This window comes from Ascaphus truei, chromosome 10 (genome assembly GCF_040206685.1).
Source record: "Ascaphus truei isolate aAscTru1 chromosome 10, aAscTru1.hap1, whole genome shotgun sequence".
NCBI lineage: Eukaryota > Metazoa > Chordata > Amphibia > Anura > Ascaphidae > Ascaphus > Ascaphus truei.
The window spans coordinates 39,988,632-40,012,037 of NC_134492.1; the positions used below are offsets into that span (position 1 = coordinate 39,988,632).

The 23,406-nt window shown below is 44.2% G+C and overlaps 1 protein-coding gene across 10 annotated transcripts in view; it reads right to left on the minus strand.

Moving 5' to 3' along the window:
• The window catches only part of DNM3 (dynamin 3), a 292,881-nt gene that overhangs the window by 215,322 nt on the left and 54,153 nt on the right, over positions 1–23,406 (minus strand). For all 10 annotated transcript variants that reach the window (XM_075616718.1, XM_075616717.1, XM_075616721.1 and 7 more), the window contains exons 9-13: positions 20,546–20,613; positions 11,349–11,487; positions 7,210–7,296; positions 6,391–6,461; positions 243–294 (exon numbers count right to left, since the gene is read on the minus strand). In XM_075616718.1, the coding sequence (XP_075472833.1) occupies positions 243–294; positions 6,391–6,461; positions 7,210–7,296; positions 11,349–11,487; positions 20,546–20,613 (417 nt within the window). The remainder of the gene's footprint in view (positions 1–242; positions 295–6,390; positions 6,462–7,209; positions 7,297–11,348; positions 11,488–20,545; positions 20,614–23,406) is intronic.

The window sequence follows — 23,406 nt, forward strand, 5'->3', positions numbered from 1 at the left end:
ATGTAAAATTGCCACTGCCAATCACTTACAAAAGGCAAACAGAAGGTACCATATTAAAGGCGAACTCAAGGAGAGGTAAAAACATACATGGTGCTACTTCCATTATTTTTTTTAAATTGGGGGTGGAGGGCATGCAGGGGTTGCAGCTTTATGTAACAATGTTACATGAAAAATGTCAAGATCATGAAGCCAAAAAAGAGGCAAAATAATCTGACCTAATAAAGTATCTGTGTTGTTCTTACCTGATTTCCAACTGCATTTTTCTTCTTTAGCTGGCTGCTTCTTTGCTGCTCACTATTAAACGACAATGACAAGAAGATTAGCTCTCATTTATCTGGCAACCGGTCTCATATATATATATATATATATATATATGCAAATATAACTGTATGCTCATCTGCATGTCTCAGGCAGGTCTGCAACCCTGCCTTTCCCCATTATCACCCAGCATACAGCACTTCCACTGCAGCAAGGGATTCTGGGAAATGACATGCAAATGAGCACACAGTGTCACTTTTTGCCTCAATAACCATTTTTAACATGGTTCCCTATAGGCTTAAGCTTGCTGCATGGTCACAGCTTTGAGCACAGCCAGGGTTATATATATATATATATACAGTGTTCGACAAATCACCCAAAAATCTACTCGCCCAACCAAAAAAATCTACTTGCCACGTAGTCCCGCCCCCAACCCTGCCCCAACCCCACCTCCAACCCCGCTTTAAAATAAAATATATAAATAAAATACATTTAATAAATTCCTAGTCAGAACAACATTCGTTTTTGACAAATGTATTTATTGTATTACATTATACTACAATTAGTCCTTGTTACGTGTGTGTGTGTGTGTGTGTGTGTGTAAATGTCGGATCTAGAATTAAAAGCCAGGTGTGAATGACTAGTTTCCTGAACCCCTTAACCAGTGTCTGGATGCCCCCGCTTCACAATATCTAAAGCAGCAATCCCACCTGGGATCTTACCTGATCCGCAGTCCCTCAATGTCCAGGTACCCTCATTCCCGCAATGTTATACATTGGAGGGGATGTGCCCTACCTGTCTTCTGGGTTAGGGGGGGGTTCCGATGACTTCCGTGTGAAGCTTGAGTCAGATCTGGAAGAAAGCAGTATAAGTTATTTTGGTGTAGTATAGGATAGTTAAGATATATAGGGTAAATAAGAGATCCAGATCCAGAGTGTGAGTGACAGAGAGAGAGTGTGGGGGAGAGAGAGAGTGTGGGGGAGAGAGAGAGAGTGTGGGGGAGAGAGAGAGAGAGTGTGGGGGAGAGAGAGAGAGAGTGTGGGGGAGAGAGAGAGAGAGTGTGGGGGAGAGAGAGAGAGAGTGTGGGGGAGAGAGAGAGAGTGTGGGAGAGAGAGAGAGTGTGGGGGAGAGAGAGAGAGTGTGGGGGAGAGAGAGAGAGTGTAGGGGAGAGAGAGAGTGTAGGGGAGAGAGAGAGTGTGGGGGAGAGAGAGTGTGGGGGAGAGAGAGAGAGAGTGTGGGGGAGAGAGAGAGTGTGGGGGAGAGAGAGAGATTGTGGGGGAGAGAGAGAGAGTGGGGGAGAGAGAGAGTGGGGGAGAGAGAGAGTGTGGGGGAGAGAGAGAGAATGTGGGGGAGAGAGAGAGAGTGTGGGGGAGAGAGAGAGTGTGGGGGAGAGAGAGAGAGTGGGGAAGAGGGAGAGTGTGGGGGAGAGAGAGTGTGTGAGGGGAGAGAGAGAGAGTGTGTGGGGGAGAGAGAGAGAGAGTGTGGGGGAGAGAGAGAGAGTGTGGGGGAAAGAGAGAGTGTGGGGGAGAGAGAGAGTGTGGGGAGAGAGAGTGTGGGGGAGAGAGAGAGTGTGGGGGAGAGAGAGAGTGTGGGGGAGAGAGAGAGTGTGGGGGAGAGAGAGAGTGTGGGGGAGAGAGAGAGTGTGGGGGAGAGAGAGAGAGTGTGGGGGAGAGAGAGAGAGTGTGGGGGGAGAGAGAGAGAGTGTGGGGGGAGAGAGAGTGTGCGGGGAGAGAGAGAGAGTGTGGGGGGAGAGAGAGAGAGTGTGGGGGGAGAGAGAGAGAGTGTGGGGGGAGAGAGAGAGAGTGTGGGGGGAGAGAGAGAGAGTGTGGGGGGGAGAGAGAGAGTGTGGGGGGGGGAGAGAGAGAGTGTGGGGGGAGAGAGAGTGTGGGGGAGACAGAGGAGAGAAACGGTGGGTGACACACACAGAGGGTGGGTGATACACAGAGAGAGAGAGGCTGGGTGAGTGGCTGGCTGGGTGAGTGGCTGGCTGGGTGAGTGGCTGGCTGGGGCAGGGGTGACTGGGTGGGTGGGTGAGTGACTGACACTGACTGGGGCAGGGGTGACTGACACTGACTGGGGCAGGAGTGACTGACACTGACTGGGGCAGGGGTGACTGACACTGACTGGGGCAGGGGTGACTGACACTGACTGGGGGTGGGGGGGTGACTGACACTGACTGGGGCAGGGGTGACTGACACTGACTGGGGCAGGGGTGACTGACACTGACTGGGGCAGGGGTGACTGACACTGACTGGGGCAGGGCTGACTGACACTGACTGGGGCAGGGGGGACTGACACTGACTGGGGCAGGGGTGACTGACACTGACTGGGGGTGGGGGTGACTGACTGACTGGGGGTGGGGGTGACTGACACTGACTGGGGCAGGGGTGACTGACACTGACTGGGGGTGGGGGGGTGACTGACACTGACTGGGGCAGGGGTGACTGACACTGACTGGGGCAGGGGTGACTGACACTGACTGGGGCAGGGGTGACTGACACTGACTGGGGCAGGGGTGACTGACACTGACTGGGGCAGGGGTGACTGACACTGACTGGGGCAGGGGTGACTGACACTGACTGGGGCAGGGCTGACTGACACTGACTGGGGCAGGGGTGACTGACACTGACTGGGGCAGGGGTGACTGACACTGACTGGGGGTGGGGGTGACTGACTGACTGGGGGTGGGGGTGACTGACACTGACTGGGGCAGGGGTGACTGACACTGACTGGGGGTGGGGGGGTGACTGACACTGACTGGGGGTGGGGGGGATTGACTGACACTGACTGGGGGTGGGGGGTGAGGGGGTGACTGACTGACTGGGGGTGGTGGGTGACTGACATTGACTGGGGGTGGGGGGTGACTGACACTGACTGGGGGTGGGGGGTGACTGACACTGACTGGGGGTGGGGGGTGACTGACACTGACTGGGGGTGGGGGGTGACTGACACTGACTGGGGGTGGGGGGTGACTGATTGGGGGGGTACCTCTGGTGTGTCACACATTCTCCCATACACACAGACAGACAGACACACACAGACAGGGGGGGGGAGGAAAGGCCGCGACCAGCACCACCACCCCCACGCTCCTCCCCCACCCACCCGCGCCCATCTCCCGCTCGTGGGAGGGCAGGCCGACATCCCCCCCCCATACCTCACGCGGTCGTAGTTTGGGGAGGTGGCAGGCACGTTGCGATGTGTCCCCCAGCGGGCGCCCCAGGGGACAGTCAGCCCCGCCGTGGCCGCCACTGCCCTGCTCCCCTCGAGGGCATGAAGCTTGTGGTCGAGCGGGCAGACGCCCCCCCCCCCCACCCCACACCTTATGCTGCGCCGTCATGATAGCTGGGCACACTCTCTCATGCACACACACCCATGCATACACACAGACACACACGACAGGGGGAAGAAGAGGAAAGGCCGCGCGACCACTACCACTGTCCCGCTCGCCCCCCCTCTCCCCCGCGTGACCATATCCAACCCCACGCGGGGATTACGGCAGGAAGTCGGGGTAAGCGGGGACAGGGACAGAAGGGGGGACATCCCCCTACCATCTCCTGCCCCGCGCGGAAAGCGGGGAGAAGGCTTGCAGGAGGCAGGGAAGGATCAGAGGGGCCGCAGCATGCAGAGATTGGAGAGTACTTACTCTCCAATAGATCTCCGGCCAGAAAGAATGGCCACTCGTTGGGGGCTGGCTCATATAGAGCCTGGCCGCGCGCCCACAAAGCCTGGGAGCGAGCGCCAATCAGCAATCAGGTAGGTGGAGTTTTTTTTTTTTTTTTTTTTTTAGCGCGAGCGCGGGAAATTTAAAAAAACAAGCACGTTTTCTCCTTGGGCCAATATTTACCCGCCCGGGGGTTAAATCCACACGCCCCGGGCGTGTAAATGTATAGGATTGTCGAACACTGTATATATATATATAGCAACTGTAAATATTACTGTATATTCATTTGCATGTCTTAGACAGGTCTGCAACCCTATCTTTCCCCATTATCACCCAGCACACAGAGCTTCCACTGCAGCAAGGGATTCTGGGAAATGACATGCAAATGAGCACACAGTGCCACCTTTTGTCTCAAGCTCGTATTACACAAGCAAATCCTCAAGCCAATGCATACTGTTTTAAACACAGCTTTTAGACAGGGCCTGGGATGAGATGCAAAGCCAGTAAACCCACTCACAGACATGTTTCAACCTTGATGGGTATCATCAGTGTGAGGTTGGTTGTGCTGGCTAATAAATGACTATGTGATTCTGACATTTACAAACTCTAGTGCCTAATTATTCTGTTCTTACACTGGAATTTTTTCAACCAGTCACAGTAAGGCTAAGCTTTTAGTCCCGGCTACGCGACTGCGTGACATCATCCGTCGCCGTTGTCAAAGCGATTTCTGCCTATAGTGTAGGAGACGAGACGGCGACCAGGGGGCGTGGCTGTTAGCGGTTCGCCCTCATTGGCTAAACCACTCATGTGCCCCTCTGACGTCACACAGCAGTCGCCCAAAAAATCAATTTTCTTTTACTTCAGCGATTTTGGTTGGTGTGTCGCACCGTCGCGGTCGCGCACACTTTAGGTGCACGCAATGGATTGCATTAACTTGTTTTGATGCGGCGGTGGCGCCGTAGCCTAGACTATAAGAGCAGCCTAAGATACATCGGTGGGAGCTACGCTTAAACGCTGCATATTTTATTCATTGTTCTCCCCGTACAGTGATATATGTTTTATGTAACCAATTTCTAAATAAAGTTATTTAATATTATTTCCTATTATTTGGTGGTGTGCTACAAAGTGAATTTCTTTATAGTTAATACCTTAGTACTTTCGTGTGTGTGTGTGTGTTGGGATATATATATTGCAGAATAAATGAGTTCTTCAGTATTAGGTAATATCTGTTTTATTTGGACTGGTTGCCACACATTGCGATGCTGTTCATTCAATACATGTGCAGTGTATCAGCACTGGTGGATTTTACCCCTGCACTATGACTGCACACCACGTGTACACACGTTCCCAACGAGACTGACAATCAGTGGTTAAGTTACAGGTAGAACACCAGCCTAGTATTGATGTATTTCTGTACATTCTCTTTTTATACAAAAGTTTATGTTTATGTAGAGTTCTTATAGGTTCTGGTAATGAGGCTATAACTGGATACGGTCTGTGAACCGTGCCTCAGGGCGTTACCAATGCACATTTTGTGCTAGCCCTTTATGACAGGACTATCCATTGCTGCGCTAGGTGTTCTTACTCCACTGTAACATGTCAATCGTGGATTAATTAGTCTGCATCTGTTGTGTGATGAACACACTGTTTTCTTATAGATCTGCATCAATATATTGATCTGCATCAATATATTGATCTGCATCGATGTATCAGGTTTGGCATAATTACTATTTGAGTCAACCTGATTTGGCACCTTACGTGAGTGTCTGGGTATTTTTGTCCTTCAGATTTAGTATCAGCAGTCTTTCTTATCAAGACTGGTGAATTTTAGATAAAAGTGCATCTCAATTAAGAGATTAGCACTTAGTTCTGTTGGACCTATACTATATATATCCTGGCATCCATGCCGATGTGACTTGATGCTGAGATCCCTTCAGCTACCTTCCATTTCTATACTAATTGGAAGTTTTTGTTTGGTATGTCATTAGGGGGTGGCCTTGGATTTTTGTACCATACCCCTCTATCCAAGTACTATTTTATTATTGATTAAAAGGGTTTTAAACCTATCATTACTCACCGATCTAACCGAGTGCATTCAAGGGGGAATCTTTTTGTATGTTTGTGTCCAGTATCCCTTGTCCCCTTTTGCACCGATGTATGATCTTTACACTTAATTTACTTACCTTACTTACCTCATTACTTTTGCTGATGCGGGAGCCCATCCCCCCTTCCCCACCCCCCGTCTCTTCCCTTTCCCTGGTTTTCAGAGACAATATGACACAAACATTTGTTTATACAAAACATATTTATCGAATGATTTCATTTGTAAACAATTTGAGTTATCAAATCCCATACACATTCATAAAGGTGCCCATATAATATGATATTCCTCTGATCAGACAGTACGAATGATTATAAGTTGGTAAATAGATGATGTACAAAAAGACGCTGAGCTACTAAAAACTACTTACTTAGCAAAGCCAATAAAATCCTCGTGATTGGTGTTAATATACGACAACTGCATGTCAATCATGAGCAGCACCTTTAAATAAAAATAATATGAATAAAAGGCAGGTCTATAACTCACAGGTGCTTTTGGAATGTCCCGAACAAAGAAAGAATTGTGGTTTCTATGTAGTGTCAATAAAATAATGTTGTCAATATATCTCATGTGCAATGTATGTTTGTGTTTTACTATGTTTGCAAAAAATCTATAATTACTATGTTAACCAAACTTTAGCACAATGTAATTAATTATTCAAAAATCCTTTTAGGCCATTAGTAGCCTCACTTTTACAGCTGTAATATTTAATCACTAAATATCATCAGTTTTCTTTAGATTTACAAAGATGTAACATTGTAATTGTTAGCCTGAGTTCAGGTACAGAAGCAGCAACTGTGTAACATTTTGCAAAGGTCAATTGGAAGCCACACTTTACAAAATTAAATAGCAGATTTGGTTGAAAAAAAAGACATATGTCCAGCAAGTTCAACCTACAGTTTGCTTAATGTAGATAACTGATATTTATCCTATACTTCATCCCTTGTAGCTCATTATTGGCTTGCAGGACACAAGGCCTTTAAACAGAAGTGAGATACTGGCATCATCTTCAGATTTATCTTGGGGACCAGGGGGGCCCAGAGCTGAAATCAATGTAGCTTAGCCGCTGAGAAACCCTGATTCCCATCTAGGGGGGACATATATATATATATATTTTAAGGCAAAGCTTCTTTAAAGACTTTTGTCAGGATACCACAGCATCCCAGTGCATTACATTGTGTGTACTCACTTGATCATTGGTCTTTCCTTCTCTTTCACGGATGTAAGAAGTGACAATTCTCTCAGTTTCCTCTCGAAGTCTTGGATAGTTAGATAGCTGCAATAAAAAATGTCATAATATTCATAACAAATAACAATCAACAATTGTCTCTTTTGTAATGCACAGAGTACACCATGGGTGCTATATAAATAATGATATACATACATACAATCCAAGGTACCATATAGCTATTGAAATCCAAACGCATGGAGAGCTTATTCTACACTGGATGCAGATCATACAAACATTATACAGTAAGAGTGTTTTAATGTAAATTATAATAGAATTATTCACTTAAAACTCAAAGATGTGAACCTAAAGTCTACACAAACACGATGATATCAGAGTCATCTACAGCTATCTTTACCCAGTAAATCTACACTTACAGTATGAAGGAGGTTCCACTTTTGGCCATCAATAACTAATGTGTTGAATATGTTGAAAAGAAGAGGAAATGGATCCTTTGGATTTAAACATTTTTGTTTAACAATATTTGCCTTGTATGAATTGAAGTTTGTAATTTCATCATAAACTGTGATTTTATATTGCAACCAGTCTGACATATATATTTGATATGTATATACAGTATCTGATTGAATATATATTTATATGTCTGTATCTTACATGCCTTTGTCTGAACAGATGCTAGGATACCAGGTGAAACGCAGACAAAGATTCGATTAACACCTCAATGAGACCTCTCCCTTTGTAAACTGTAGGCTTGTTCCAAAGATTTGATTAACAATTCAATGAGACTTCTCTCTCAGTTACTGTATCTTAATCAATGGTTCAGAGAGCAAGACCCCCAAACTGGTATTTGAAGCCCAGAGAGCTGTGACACAAGGTAGGTTAGCTTTTCCAGCAGAAGTGGATGGTCCAGTAAGCTGCTCCAGAGGGATGACCTGAATCATGTGAAGAAATTTCTCAACACCACAAGATTTAAGCAGGCGGATGGGGTTGATATATCTGTATGAAATTTGCAATATGTAACATCATTTTATAGCTGGAATTATAAATTGCATTACATGTTACCTTATTGCTATGCATATTGTATTGTAACAACAGTTAGATTTGTTCAAATTAATACAATTTTTATCTATTCGCTTGTTTGTGTTTCTCTGTCACACCTCCCCAAAAAGAATGTGAAATACAGAGTTGTATTTCTTACAGCCTAATCTGTTTCATATCTGAGAATCTACGGCTATATTTTCCTCTGATCATTCTAAAAAGGAGGATGCTATCACTAACCAAACACAAAAACTAGAGAAGAATAAGTATCTAGTAAGCATAGATGTCAGAGGACCTGATGGAAACAGAAGCGTTTTCACTTTACACAGAAATAATGGTTTTGTTTTGCGGGGCTGAAACCTTGTAAGATATTACTTTGATAAGCCGTTTGCATTTTGTGGCCCCTTATGTTAGATGGACTCTTTAGGCCGCGCTTACAGTGCTGGCGACAGCGACGCGACCGATGACGTCACCCGTCGCCATTAGCGAAAGTTGTAATTAGGTTTCTAGCGACGTCGCTGGCGACAAGGCCAGTGACGTCAGTAAAAGTGGCGGGCCGCGCAATTTGATTGGTTTAGAGACAGTCACATGTGGCGACTGTCTGTAAAAAATCAAATTTACCCTGCTTCAAAAAATTTGGGTGCGACATTGCTCTGTCCCCATTACTATAAGCGCTTGTGACGGAGTCAATGTATTTGTTTCGGAGCGCAGTATAAGCGCAGCCTTAAACAGCATGCCGTAACGCTATTACAATGAACTTAAGTCAAGAATTGTGGGCATTCCTCACTGCAAACATATCGGATTGTGGTACACCCTTGCGAGGTGATTTTCAACCTGTGCTTTGTGGAATCCTAGGGGAAAGTGCGAAGTAAATGTCACAAGAATCATATTTTTCAACAACTATAAAACTTTTAAGTAGTTAGGATAGAATAGGATAGATAGACTGAGGAAAGTAGTTTAAATATTTATATTATGCATGAAAAAAAATGAAATGAAAATAGGTAAATTTGTTCATGCATTAAGAGCTAATGGGGCAGACATGTTTGTAGACCTCAAAAGACAGGGGTGCCGAATGCTACATCAAATTGACAAAACATATATGGTAATAAGTATAAAGTTTAAATACTGCAATAATAATAGTAATTACTTGGTTATTTAGTTAAACCTTTTGGCCAAAGCGTTGTAAGCCTGCATACCAAACGTTTGATATATATATTTATATATATATATCAGAATTCCTTACCAGGCAGACCAGGAGATCCAGAACCACAAAGCAAGAAAAGAGACAGCACTCGTAGTAAAGTCCAAAAGGTGTATTAAAACAGGCACAATCAACCGACGTTTCGGTCCTAGCAACAGGACCTTTCTCAAGGGAGTGCTAATGGTCTGCCTGGTAAGGAATTCTGTTACATATTCTTTCCTATGGGATAAGCACCTACCTTAAATACTTATGTGAGTGCCATCTGCTTTTGTATAATAAATATATATATATATATATATATATATATATATATATTATACAAAAGCAGATGGCACTCACATAAGTATAAGCACCTACCTTAAATACTTATGTGAGTGCCATCTGCTTTTGTATAATATATATATATATATATATATATATATATATATATATATATTATACAAAAGCAGATGGCACTCACATAAGTATTTAAGGTAGGTGCTTATCCCATAGGAAAGAATATGTAACAGAATTCCTTACCAGGCAGACCATGAGCACTCCCTTGAGAAAGGTCCTGTTGCTAGGAATCTCCATTTTTATTATATAAATAAATAAAAATGGAGATTCCTTACCAGGCAGACCAGGAGTCCAAGACCACGCAGCAAGAACCGAGACAGCACTCAGAGTAAGTATCAAATAAAGGTGTATTGCACATACAACCGACGTTTCGGTCCTAAAACAGGACCTTTCTCAAGGGAGTGCTCATGGTCTGCCTGGTAAGGAATTCTGTTACATATTCTTTCCTATGGGATAAGCACCTACCTTAAATACTTATGTGAGTGCCATCTGCTTTTGTATAATATATATATATATATATATATATATATATATATATATATATATATATATATATATATATATATATAAATAAATAAAAATGGAGATTCCTTACCAGGCAGACCAGGAGTCCAGCCGAGACAGCACTCAGAGTAAGTATCAAATAAAGGTGTATTGAAAAAAGGCACATACAACCGACGTTTCGGTCCTAAAACAGGACCTTTCTCAAGGGATTTAGGACCGAAACGTCGGTTGTATGTGCCTTTTTTCAATACACCTTTATTTGATACTTACTCTGAGTGCTGTCTCGGTTCTTGCTGCGTGGTCTTGGACTCCTGGTCTGCCTGGTAAGGAATCTCCATTTTTATTCATTATTATATGGGACAAGCACCGGCTCTCAACCTTTATTGCGAGTGACATCTGCCTTTGTGTATTTGTATATATATATATATATATATATACACACATATATATATATATGCTGTATATCTCAAATGGAAATATTATTGTGTGCTCATTTGCATGTCTTAGACAGGTCTGCAACCCTGCCTTTCACCATTAACACCCAGCATACTGCACTTCCACTGCAAGGGATCCTGGGAAATTACATGCAAATGAGCACAGTGCTACCTTTTGCTTCAAATCCACATGACATGAACCCCTATAAGCTTATGCCTGCTACATTACACAGTTTCAAAGCACAGCCTTACTTAAGATGCATAGCCAGTAAACCTACCCACAGACAGCCGTTTCGACCTTTAGGGTCTCATCAGTGTGAGGTTGGTTATACTGGCTTTGCAATTTGAAGCTTGGGATAGGTTTCACCACACTTAGTTAAGTTATGGTGGGTAAAAAAAGTGACAAAAATCCTCCACAGTAAAGCATATAGCAAATGGAAATATTACTGTGTGCACATGGTATTACACACACCGCTGAGGTTACCTAACAAGGTAACAGCAGAAATAGGGCTTATTTTATGAGATGTATTAATTTCCTATTTATGTGTCCCAGAAATAACTTGTTGTTTTCGTACCACATGCAAGTACTGTAGATGGTCCAGGGTTTATTAAAGAATTTGAATTACCTTACTGGCACATTTTCTAACAGTATTAATCAACTCTTGCATCACTAGGTCCACGCATTTCAGAGATGGTCCTTTTAGCTTTACAATCTGTTTCTTTACTATTGCTTCAAATGCCATATCTGGAGTAAACAAGCCAGTTCTGTAGGGGAACAAGGAAAATTATTGGAAAAATAATAATGTTAGGCTCAATCTATGGAGCCGATAGAGATGGGCAAATTATTTTTGCGGATTTGGATCCGCCTCGGATCAGGCTGTTCTGTCTGTGAATCAATCTCAAAAAGGGCGATTCGCTTCTCCGGATTTGTTTCATCACTGACAAGCCAATCCACGGATTCCGCAATCTGTTGGGGGATTTAAAAAAAAATCCTCCAACAGATTACGGAATCCGCGGATTGAATGCTCAAAAAATCCATGCAGATTGTATCCAACGGCGGTTTTGGATTCATTCGCACAGATTGAAATTGGAACAATCCGTCGACAGATTTTGGATAGAAAGCTCAGGAAATTCCGGGAAACAGATTTTGACAGTTTCACCCATCTCTAGGAGCCAATTTTATTTGCAGCAAGTATTAACATAACATACACAGAAAAGGAAATGCAATGAAACATAAGCAAGGAAGAATGATCAAAGTAGCAAGTAGTGATGTGCAAAACTTTCGCAGGAGGTCGCAAACCACATAAATTCTGCCCTCTGGGTGGGAGAGGGAGTGTTATACACACTTATTTGCTGATGAATCACACTCAGTGAATAATAATAATAATACTACAATGAATTACAATAATAAAGAATTACAATAAAACCATGTCTCATATTTTCAATAGAGGCCATTGGCATGGTGGTGGTCGTTGCTAATGGCCATGGTGACAGCAGCTGGTAAAAAAACAATACGTGGGATCATAGGCAAAAGCGTAATAGCTGCTCCTATGAAAACAGCTGCAGTTGTACTTGACCTCCAGCAGCCTTGAAGTATAAAAATTAATAAAACAGAAAGGCATCTTTTGCCAAAACTATCATCTTCATCATCATTAGGTTAAGAGGTAACCATGACCAGGGTTGTCCAGAAAAAACTAGATGTTGTTGGCAAGACTAGAAGCGGCTAACAGAGAGTAGCCATCCATGCCAAACCAAGCACACATTAACACTAATGTGAGGGAAGAGGCTGTGAAGTATTTTTCTGAATGTGGACAGACCTCAACCTTTGGGTGTGCAAGGGCACTTACAGAAGTACCTGGGTAGAAAGGGTCAGAGTAAGAAACGGAGTCAGTCTGATATATTCTATTCCTCAGCAAAAGGAGCAACTGCATAGACAGCGACTGGGAGGAGGAGGCTCTAGCTCTTCTATTTCAAGACTGAGGAAGTGGAGGGAGAAGGGATGGCTGATGATGATTATGATGATTGTGAACTGCACCCACAGCGGTGGGAATTGAATGACTCTGATGGTGATGTGATCCTTGGTACAATAACTGGTAGTGGTCTTGATGGCATCAGTAAAGAAGGTGATGATGATCATAATGATAGTAATATGTCACTCTGTGAGAAGCAGGAAGACATGGCATTGGCCACAACCACCACAACTATTAGCACTAGAGCTCCAATTATGTCTAATAACACAATACATCAAAGCTTTCAATAGATGAGCATGTGTCATCACTCGCACAGTAAGGCCCTGTTGCTGAATAGCAAATTGGCCAAAATGCTTACAGTTGATATGCTGCCCTTCAGATTGCAGAGGGCAAGGGCATTAGTAGAGACTCTAAAATACGCACAGCATATTTTCCACTAAGGCTGTTTCACAGCTATAGTACAAAGAGTAGTGGTCCGGGCTCTTGATACTTCATACAGTAGAAGAGTAGCAGAGCAGATTACATGACTCTTACAGCCCACTGGCTGTACTTTTCTCCCTCTTGCCAAAGGGGATGGTGTGTTGGAGGTGGAGACGGCAGTAGTCATGCTGGGAATCAGAAAGTAGGCAGTATTTAGAGGACGTATGCTACATTATGCATACAAGGTTTTAATCAGAAGACCAATAAAGCGCCTGATAAAACTTTTGAAATTTGAGGGGATTATTGAGCAGTGGCTTTCTCTGGAGGTTGGGCTAGTTGCAGGTGATAATGGAAGCAACTAGGTGGTAGCATTACATCAGGCCAACCCACTTCATGTTCCCTGGTTTGCCTATGTATTCAACTTCATACTTAATCATTTCATGGACCAATGTGAGAAAGTGAAGAAAATATTAGCATCTCGAAAAAATCTGTGCCCACTTTAGCCACTCAAAAACAGCTTGTAATGCCCTCTGTCACATGCAGCAGTCTAACAACTTGCCATGCTACAAGATCAAGCAGAGGTGTCCACTCGGAAGAATTCAACCATGTACATGTTAGAGTGGCTCTATGGAGCAGCACAAAATCAGTGAATATCCCCCAAAAATAGGGGGCGCAAACAATGTAAAATATCTTTATATATTTAATCAATAATAATTGTATAAAAACTGTTCACACACATAAAGGTTAAAAGTATATTCGCCTGATAGGAAAATAGAGACTTAAGCTTTCTCCTGTGTTAGTAATCAGCTGCGAGTCTGTGCAGTCTAGTGTCCATTTCCAGGACCCGCCGGACGCCTTCCTGGTCTCTGTAGTGGGAGGTGGTAGTCGCTTGCAAGCTGAAGACCCCTGTTGATCAGCAGCGGTCCCAGCTCTGCTCCACGATGTCCTTCCTTCTTCGAGCGGCGTTCCGACATACTGTTGTATCATCAGGTCTGATCCCTGATGAAACCACGGTAGGTGGGGAAACGTGTTGAATTACAACAGCAGACACACCACCAGCATCTCTCTTTAGCGGGCTCCCTATAGTTAACAGCCTGTGTTTAGTCAGTAGCTGTAGTGGAACGCAGAGCTTCAGTGGAACGCATACAGCCCAAGGAATCATCACTTTCGGGACGTGTCCTGCAGTAATCGGAATGCCAGTCGGAGAAGGAGAGAACATCATGGAGCAGAGCTGGGACCGCTGCTGATCAACAGGGGTCTTCAGCCTGCAAGCGACTACCACCTCCCACTATAGAGACCAGGAAAGTGTCCAGCAGGTCCTGGATACGGATAATAGTCTGCACAGACTCGCAGCTGATTACCAACACAGGAGAAAGGAGAACGTAGACTTAAGATATCAGGCGAATATACATTTATGTATGCGTGCACAGTTTTTATACAATTATTATTGATTGAATACATCTACAGTTGTGTGAAAAAGAAGGTACACCCTCTTTGAATTCTATGGTTTTACATATCAGGACATAATAACAATCATCTTTTCCTTACATCCCATCTGTTGCCTCCTCTCATCCCACACCGCTTCCTAACTCTCCTCCTGCCTTTCTGGACTCTTTTTCTGCTATCTCGGAGGATGTGTCACTGCTGATCTCCTCTTCTCCCTCTACCACCTGCCCTCTTGATCCCATTCCTTCCCATCTCCTAAAACCTCTTGCACCTTCTATAATCCCTATGCTCACACAGATCTTTAACTTTTCCCTCTACTCTGGTACTTCTCCATCCTCCTTCAAACATGCAACTGTGATACCATTGCTCAAAAACAGCAAGCTTAACCCTACCTGTCCTTCTAACTATCGACCGGTCTCCCTCCTGCCTTTTGCCTCCAAACTCCTTGAATGTCTTGTATTCTCTCGATTGCTACACTTTCTCAACACCTATTCTCTTCTAGACCCTCTACAATCTGGCTTCCGCACTGCTCACTCTACTGAAACAGCCCTCACTAAAATAACCGACGACCTTCATGCTGCCAAAGACAGAGGTCATTACACTCTGCTCATATTACTCGACCTCTCTGCAGCATTTGACACCGTGGACCACCCTCTTCTCCTCCACATTCTCCATACTCTTGGTATTCGGAACAAAGCTCTATCCTGGATCTCCTCTTACCTCTCCCATCGTACTTTCAGTGTCTCTTTTGCTAACACCTCCTCCTCTATCGATCTCTCTGTGGGGGTACCCCAGAGCTCTGTCCTGGGACCCCTTCTCTTCTCTCTTTACACACTCTCTCTAGGTGACCTAATCACATCTTTTGGGTTTAAATATCACCTCTATGCTGACGACACACAAATTTACCTTTCAACCCCTCACCTTATACCTGCTATACAGACCAAAGTTTCTGAATGTCTCTCTGGAATATCATCCTGGATGGCCATTCGCCGACTGAAACTTAAAATGGCAAAAACAGAGCTCCTTATACTTCCTCCCAAACCTGGCCCTACTACCTCCTTCCACATTACTGTTGGAAATACGATCATTCACCCAGTAGCCCAAGCACGCTGCCTAGGGGTCACCCTCGATTCCTCTCTCACATTCTCCTCTCACATTCAAAACGTTTCTAAAACTTGTCGCTTTTCCTCCGCAATATCACAAAGATACGCCCTTTCCTCTGTTACCCGTCTGCTAAAACTCTGACTCAGGCCCTCATTCTCTCTCGTCTCGATTACTGCAACCTCCTGCTGTCCAGCCTCCCTGCCTCTCACCTGTCTCCCCTACAATCTATACTAAACGCTGCTGCCAGAATCACTCTACTCTTTCCTAAATCTGTCTCCGCATCTCCCCTCCTAAAATCCCTCTCCTGGCTTCCGATCAAATCCCGCATCTCACACTCAATTCTCCTCCTCACTTTTAAAGCTTTACACTCCTTACATCTCAGCCATAATTTCTCGCTATGCACCATCCCGACTCTTGCGGTATTCTCAAGGATGTCTTCTTTCTACCCCCTTTGTATCTAAAGCCCTCTCCCGCCTTAAACCTTTCTCACTGACTGCCCCGCACCTCTGCAATGCCCTTCCCCTCAATACCCAACTAGCACCCTCTCTATCCACCTTTAAGACCCACCTTAAGATACATTTGCTTAAAGAACCCTATGAATAGCACTGTGGATAATCCTGGACACATGATACATAAAGCTTGGCCCCCTGCAGATGCACTTACTAGAATTCCCTCCTACTGTCTCTATACGTTCTCCTACCTACCAATTAGATTGTAAGCTCCTCGGAGCAGGGACTCCTCTTCCTTAATGTAACTCTTATGTCTGAAGCACTTATTCCCATGACCTGTTATTTATATTATTTGTTATTTATATGATTACAACATATATTACTGCTGTGGAGCGCTATGTATATTTATGGCGCTATATAAATAAAGACATACTACTACTTAGCAGGTCTTAAAATTAGGTAAATACAACCTCAGATGAACAACAACACATGACATAGTACACCGTGTCATGATTTATTTAACAAAAATTAAGCCAAAATGGAGAAGCTATGTGTGAAAAACTAAGTATACCTTATGATTCAATAGCTTGTAGAACCACCTTTAGCAGCAATAACTTGAAGTAATCGTTTTCAGTATGACTTTATCAGTCTCTCACATCATTGTGGAGGAATTTTGGCCCACTCTTCTTTACAGCGTTGCTTCAGTTCATTGAAGTTTGTGGGCATTTGTTTATGCACAGCTCTCTTAAGGTCCAGCCACAGCATTTCAATCGGGTTGAGGTCTGGACTTTGACTGGGCCATTGCAACACCTTGATTCTTTTCTTTTTCAGCCATTCTGTTGTAGATTTGCTGGTGTGCTTGGGATCATTGTCCTGTTGCATGACCCAATTTCGGCCAAGCTTTAGCTGTCGGACAGATGGCCTCACATTTGACTCTAGAATACTTTGGTATACAGAGGAGTTCATGGTCGACTCAATGACTGCAAGGTTCCCAGGTCCCGTGGCTGCAAAACAAGCCCAAATCATCACTCCTCCACCACCGTGCTTGACAGTTGGTATGAGGTGTTTGTGCTGATATGCTGTGTTTGGTTTTCGCCAAACGTGGAGCTGTGCATTGTGGCCAAACATCTCCACTTTGGTCTCGTCTGTCCAAAGGACATTGTTCCAGAAGTCTTGTAGTTTGTTCAGATGCAACTTTGCAAACCTAAGCCCTGCTGCCATGTTCTTTTTAGAGAGAAGAGGCTTTCTTCTCCTGGCAACCATTCCAAACAAACCATACTTGTTCAGTCTTTCTCTAATTGTACTGTCATGAACTTTAACATTTAACATGCTAACGGAGGCCTGTAGAGTGAGATGTAACTCTTGTTTTTTTGCAATTTCTCTGAGCATTGCACGGTCTGAACTTGGGGTGAATTTGCTGGGACGTCCACTCCTGGGAAGATTGGCAACTGTCTTGTATGTTTTCCACTTTTGAATAATCTTTCTCACTGTAGAATGATGGACTTTAAATTGTTTGGAAATGGCCTTCCAACCCTTCCCAGATTGATTGGCAGCAACAATTGCTTCTCTAAGATCATTGCTGATGTCTTTCCTCCTTGGCATTGTGCTAACACACACCTGAATGCTACAGACCAGCAAATTGCTAAAACTTCGGCTTTTATAGAGGTGGTCACACATGCTGATGATCAATTAATCAAGGACATTTGATTAGCAGCCCCTGTCTGCTACTTAGCATCTTATTTCCTATGGAAGCAGTAAGGGTGTACTTAGTTTTTCACACATAGCTTCTCCATTTTGGCTTTATTTGTGTTAAATAAATCATGACACGGTGTAATATGTCATGTGTTGTTGTTCATCTGAGGTTGTATTTACCTAATTTTAAGACCTGCTAAGGAACAGATGATTGTTATTATGTCCTGATATGTAAAACCATAGAATTCAAAGAGGGTGTACTTTCTTTTTCCCACAACTGTATATCTGTGAAACAAAGATCGACGATGTTTCTACCAAATGGCTTGTAGCCACCACCTAGTATCCACCACCAACACACTAGTATCCACCCTTCAACACCCCCATCACCAGTCCACCCGAGTCTTGCAGGCCTACATATACATGTGGGAAATGGGGATGAGAGCCTGGCTGAAGCAAGAGAACGAGAACGAATACTCGAAGAGCAAATGATAGGGACTGAGAGTGAGAGAACCTTGTCATGCTCAGATGATGACCAGTGGCACAGTGCCACCTACACCAGTGTATGTCCATCCCCTGGGCCCTATCCACCATCACTTGAGACTTGCGCGCAATTTTTTTCCCAAATGGGGATACCCAATAAAATCTATTCTAGGGGTCCACTGGGTAGAGGGACTCATGATAACAAAGAGGAGGATGGAGGAGGCTGAACCTGTGTGTCACTCTCCCACATGTCTGTGTCACTTACACACTGTTGGAATACCATCAACATATGGTATTCCAGTATGGTGTGCCTTCCCTCAGTCACAGTCTCACCCCCACTGTTTTCATACAGAATAGGCACTTTATTCTAAACAATGCCCAGAGGTAAGGCTTCAATGGCCTCCCACTCTTAATTCCCGTCCCCGCCTGTGTTCTTACTTCCAGTCCTTGCTGTGAAGGTGGTGGTACTACTACTGGTGCTGGTACAACTACTGGTGGTTGTGGTGGTGGTGATAATGGGTAATGTACTGGAGACAGCACTAGTTTAGGAGGACTGTTAACTGCCTGTCTGGGTGACCCTAGGCCTATGGCTCCTCCTAGTTCTGGTGGTGACTCTCGTAGGTGGTGGTGGTGGTAATGAAGATCGCTGGCTGTGGCGTTTCCAGGCCGCTCTATGACAGCGCAGAGGGCTGTGCAAGGTGGTGTTCCCTTACAAATTTGTGGCACTATATATAGTGCAGTAGATCTTTCCTGAACCATGCAAAGTTCCCTGTTGTAGCAGACAAAAAAATATGTCCACACCCAGTATAATGTGGCCCTCGTCTTCTAAGGCTACGGCCCCAGTGAACAGGTTGCGCTCGCAACGGAGTGACTGGTGGCGCTCGTTCCCTCCACCCGAGCGATCTGAAGGACTTCAGATAACTCGCGATGGAGAGGCGTGGCAGGGGCACGCCCATGATGTCACGTGGCTGGTTCACCCTTATTAGCTGAACTGGGGTGACTCGGGCCGGCCCCATAGAGAGCCGTATCTTGTTCGCGCCGTGCACGTGCGCAGCCGCGAGCAATGGGGACGATGCCTTATAGGTGGTGGAAGTAGTTTTCCCTCTGGACACTGTCTTGTTGTCTTCCATGATCATCATGCGTCAACATCAAATCCGTATGTTTTTTTAATCTCATCACTGACTTTTCTTTCTTCAGGAGGGCTTCAGGCATATGCACAAATAATAGATATTGATGCACAACGAAATGAAACAGATGAGAGAACACAAGGTCCAGGGTATGTCCATCAGAGTTGTTTGGGAGAGTTAGTTCACTGAGAGAAAACAAAGGGTGAAGTTAGAGTTATGAAAAGAGAGACAGCTGAGTAATTAAGGTTATCAATGGGGTTGTTGGAATACAAAGGGGAGCCAGGCAGCAGAGCTATCAAGAAACTCTGAGGTAGATCATGGTGGCCAATAGTTAAAAGCTACACAAAATGAGAGAGAAGAGAAGATACAAATAGTGTGAACTTCGAATGGGGAAAATGTAAGGGAGTGATGAATGAGTATGGTTTTGTAAATGCAAGGATGAGAATGGAGGATGCCCATGTCTTCCCCCTTCTCTGTTCGGGGTAAGGGAGAGTCCCTCATATGATAATGCAGCAGGGGAAGTAGTTTCAAAGTTAATTTCACAAGACCTCACTGTATCATTGAGATTAACATATTCTATTTCTGCTCTTACTGCGACCCCTGCTGTTAATTTTACAGACCTGCAGGCAAATAGAGGGCTAAAGCTATTGCAAATCTGCAGCCACAAATGTTAAAGGAAAACACTGTTTATATTTGACTTTTTGTGTTAGGACTAATTATTGCATTTTTCGTTTAGCGGAGGAGGGTAGAATTTTTACCATACACTGCATAATGATACTGTCATCTACATACGCCCCGATCCAAAGCCCTACACTCCCGCGTTGCAGTACCACAACTTAAAAATTATCATGGTGGTCCTTCAAAGGTGTTACATCCTGTAACAAATATTAAAATAGAAGAATGAGGCCTGCATAGTTCATTTTTAAATACATAATGTAACTATTTTTTGACTGTTTTTCTAATTAACTGGCAATGTAATCTGCAACATATTGCAGCACCATGCTTTGTAGGCCCATGTCCACACTGCAGGGTTTAATGGCTTTCCAAGATTGCATTCATGTTTACAGCTTAGGAGTGGAATAAGGAACAAGTACAGTTTGGTACAGCTACACCATGCAATCAATTGAGAATTCACCTGATACCATGGATGTTTTTGATTGCATAGCTGATCTCTCTCCGCAGGTCTTTTTCCTCAAATTCCATCTAAGGAAAAATTAGAAAGCAAAGTGTGACGTAAAACTTCCAGCCACCCAGTCTTCTCCTGTTAGGTGAACTGCAATGGGAAATAAAGCTAACCAAAATGACAAAGATTATTTTAATACTAAAGCCTTGGGAGTTATTCACTAAACTGTGATAGAGCGGATTGGGGAATCTCCCATTGATTTCAATGGGAGTTTCCTTGTGATAGTGTCCCAATCTGCACTATCCAATCGCAATTTAATAAATAGCGCCCTTAGTATTTTATACTAAATATTTAAATGATGTATTACTTTGCATTAGGCTTGTAATGCCTCCAAAATAATTAGTGAATCCAAAGAGCTTACAATCTAATTGAACGCAGACTTTTAAAAGCAAAGCTCCCGTTGTGTTGCATGGCCAACTTTAGTTAGAAAAACTGACAAGTTCACCTAGGTAAGGAAAGAAGCTCAAAGCCCAGATCCACAGGTTTGTTAATGACTTAACGAGAGCCACAGAGCTCCATCACAGTTAACGTAGGGATTAAACCTGATTTTAGTTTAAAGGTGTGTTTCCACTTAGGGTGCTTGTTTTTTTTTTTATATAGGTTTGAATCAGAGGGGGTTTCGGTTCTAAACCCAGTTAAACTCAACTCCGGGGATCCCCTGCTACCAGACATACTTCATTTTGTAGCTCATACCAGTAGCAGCCCCGGCTGGGCATACAAATTGGCAGTTAAAATCTCCCGCGGAACGGGAGCCAATAACGAGCAGCCACGGGACGTTAAACAAACTGGAAGTAAACGGCAGGAGCTTCTCCACTAGGCCTATGTATTTTGGGGGTTCCCGAAGCTGAAATGAACAGGTCCAGATCTGGAAACCCCCTGCTTCATACCTGTATTAGAAATACGTATATATATATATATATATATATATATATATATATATATATATATATATATATATATATATATCCAGGTGCAAATATTGCGAAATGGGACATTTGATTGCGGCCATCCCACCGCGGCCAACTCCACGCCATCGTTTAGCTGCAGGCGGACCCTCAGCCGCAGCAGCTTCGCCACCGGCCGCTTTGACGAGAAATACATTTTAGGGTAGGGGGTTTGTTTTTGGGTACGGGGTTAACTGTAGGGGTTTTATTGGTTAGGGTAGAGCAGGGGTGCGCAAAATGGGGGTCGTGACATTTTCTGGGGGGGGCGCCGTGGTTACAGGGGCCCCGCGCTCTTCCCCAAATCATTTAAATTAAATGCCGAGGGAGGCGCAAGGCCTCTGCAAATCTCCCCATACCTGGTCTGAGCTGCCTCTTCGGCAACACGTAGCCATGACAACGCAGCATCAAATGACGCCGCGGGGTCAAATGGCAACACGTTGCTATGCCAATGTGGCGTCACGACATCATGACGTCGCAAAGCTCCGAGCGTGTAAGGGAAGGGGGCTGCATGCAGGGGGGAGAGCTGACAGGAGGGGCGCAAACAGAAACGTTTCCGCACCCCTGATGTAGAGGATTAACTTTAGAGGTTTTAGAAGTTAGGGTAGGGAGATAACTGAAGGGGTTTTAGTGGTTAGGGTAAGGGCATAGTGTAAAGGGTTTTAGGGTAGAGGGTAGCGTTGGATTAGGGGGTTTTAGGGTAAGGTTAGTCACTTACCTTAGCAGCGAAGCCATGTGACTGCGTAATGCTAAAGACCCCAACAGTAGGATAAATAAATGAATGAATAACCAGATACTTGTAGGGGGGACCCCTAAACATAAACTTGATAGAAGACAGGTACTGGGCTGCAGTCCCGGATGGTAAACTCACTAATAAGTGATGCTGTTGTTAACAATAACACCAGGAAGATTGAGCATAATAACACCCTATAACGTACCAATTGTGTAAATAAAGTCCTGAACAGGAAAAAATGTAGCAAGCGATTGACTCACTCTGAGTGCTGCACAGTCCATGTGATCCAAAGGTGAGGGGTCCCCAGGTGTGCTTCCGCCCAAGGGGTAGGCTAGTAGAGAAGGAGAAAAACTGGAAGAGCACTACTGTAGGTATCAAAAAAGTAGAAGGTACCTTGAGAAAGCGCTCTGTGAAGCGTGAAACGTTGGTAGGGCTCTCCATTGCCCTGTTTTTCCATGACCAATAAATAATCTTTTTATGGGATACGCACCCTCCTTTCTACTTTTTGATACCTACAGTAGTGCTCGTCCAGTTTTTCTCCTTCTCTCTTAGCAGCGAAGCCGCTGGCGGAGGAGTGTCCCGGGGGCAGGGAGAATCGTGGCCAAGAGCCGGTGGTCTTTTGATATGACCGCTACTAAATGTCCTAGACCGGAAATATTGGCACCCAGACCCTCCTTTGTGGCACCATAAAAACAGTTGGCTGTGATTTTTTTTAAATTAAACAGATTTGGTACGGCTCTGATTTTCTTTGATACGCACTATTGCATGCAGAGTGTTTCATTTCCAGATACAAAAGCAGCTAAATCTCTGCCTTGCGCATTGTTACATTTGTTTATGGAAGCAAATAACATTGTTAGAGAAAAAATGGCACAAAGCCAAAAAGCACCGCACCACAAAACAAAATGGCAGTAAAAAAGGGTGAGCTAAAAAAACGATTTATTGCACAAACGGAGGATCACACTGACATGTTTCGCTCAGTGCTTTATGCCATTTTTTCTCTGTCTACCTATCCTGCATGACGCACGCTTGGACCGATGCCCTGCAAGTTTGAAGATCATTGGATATCACAAACTACTTATTGTGAGTACAATTTCATTTACATTGGATGTTCTTGAAAATGTGGAGGTTTCTCTGTGTAC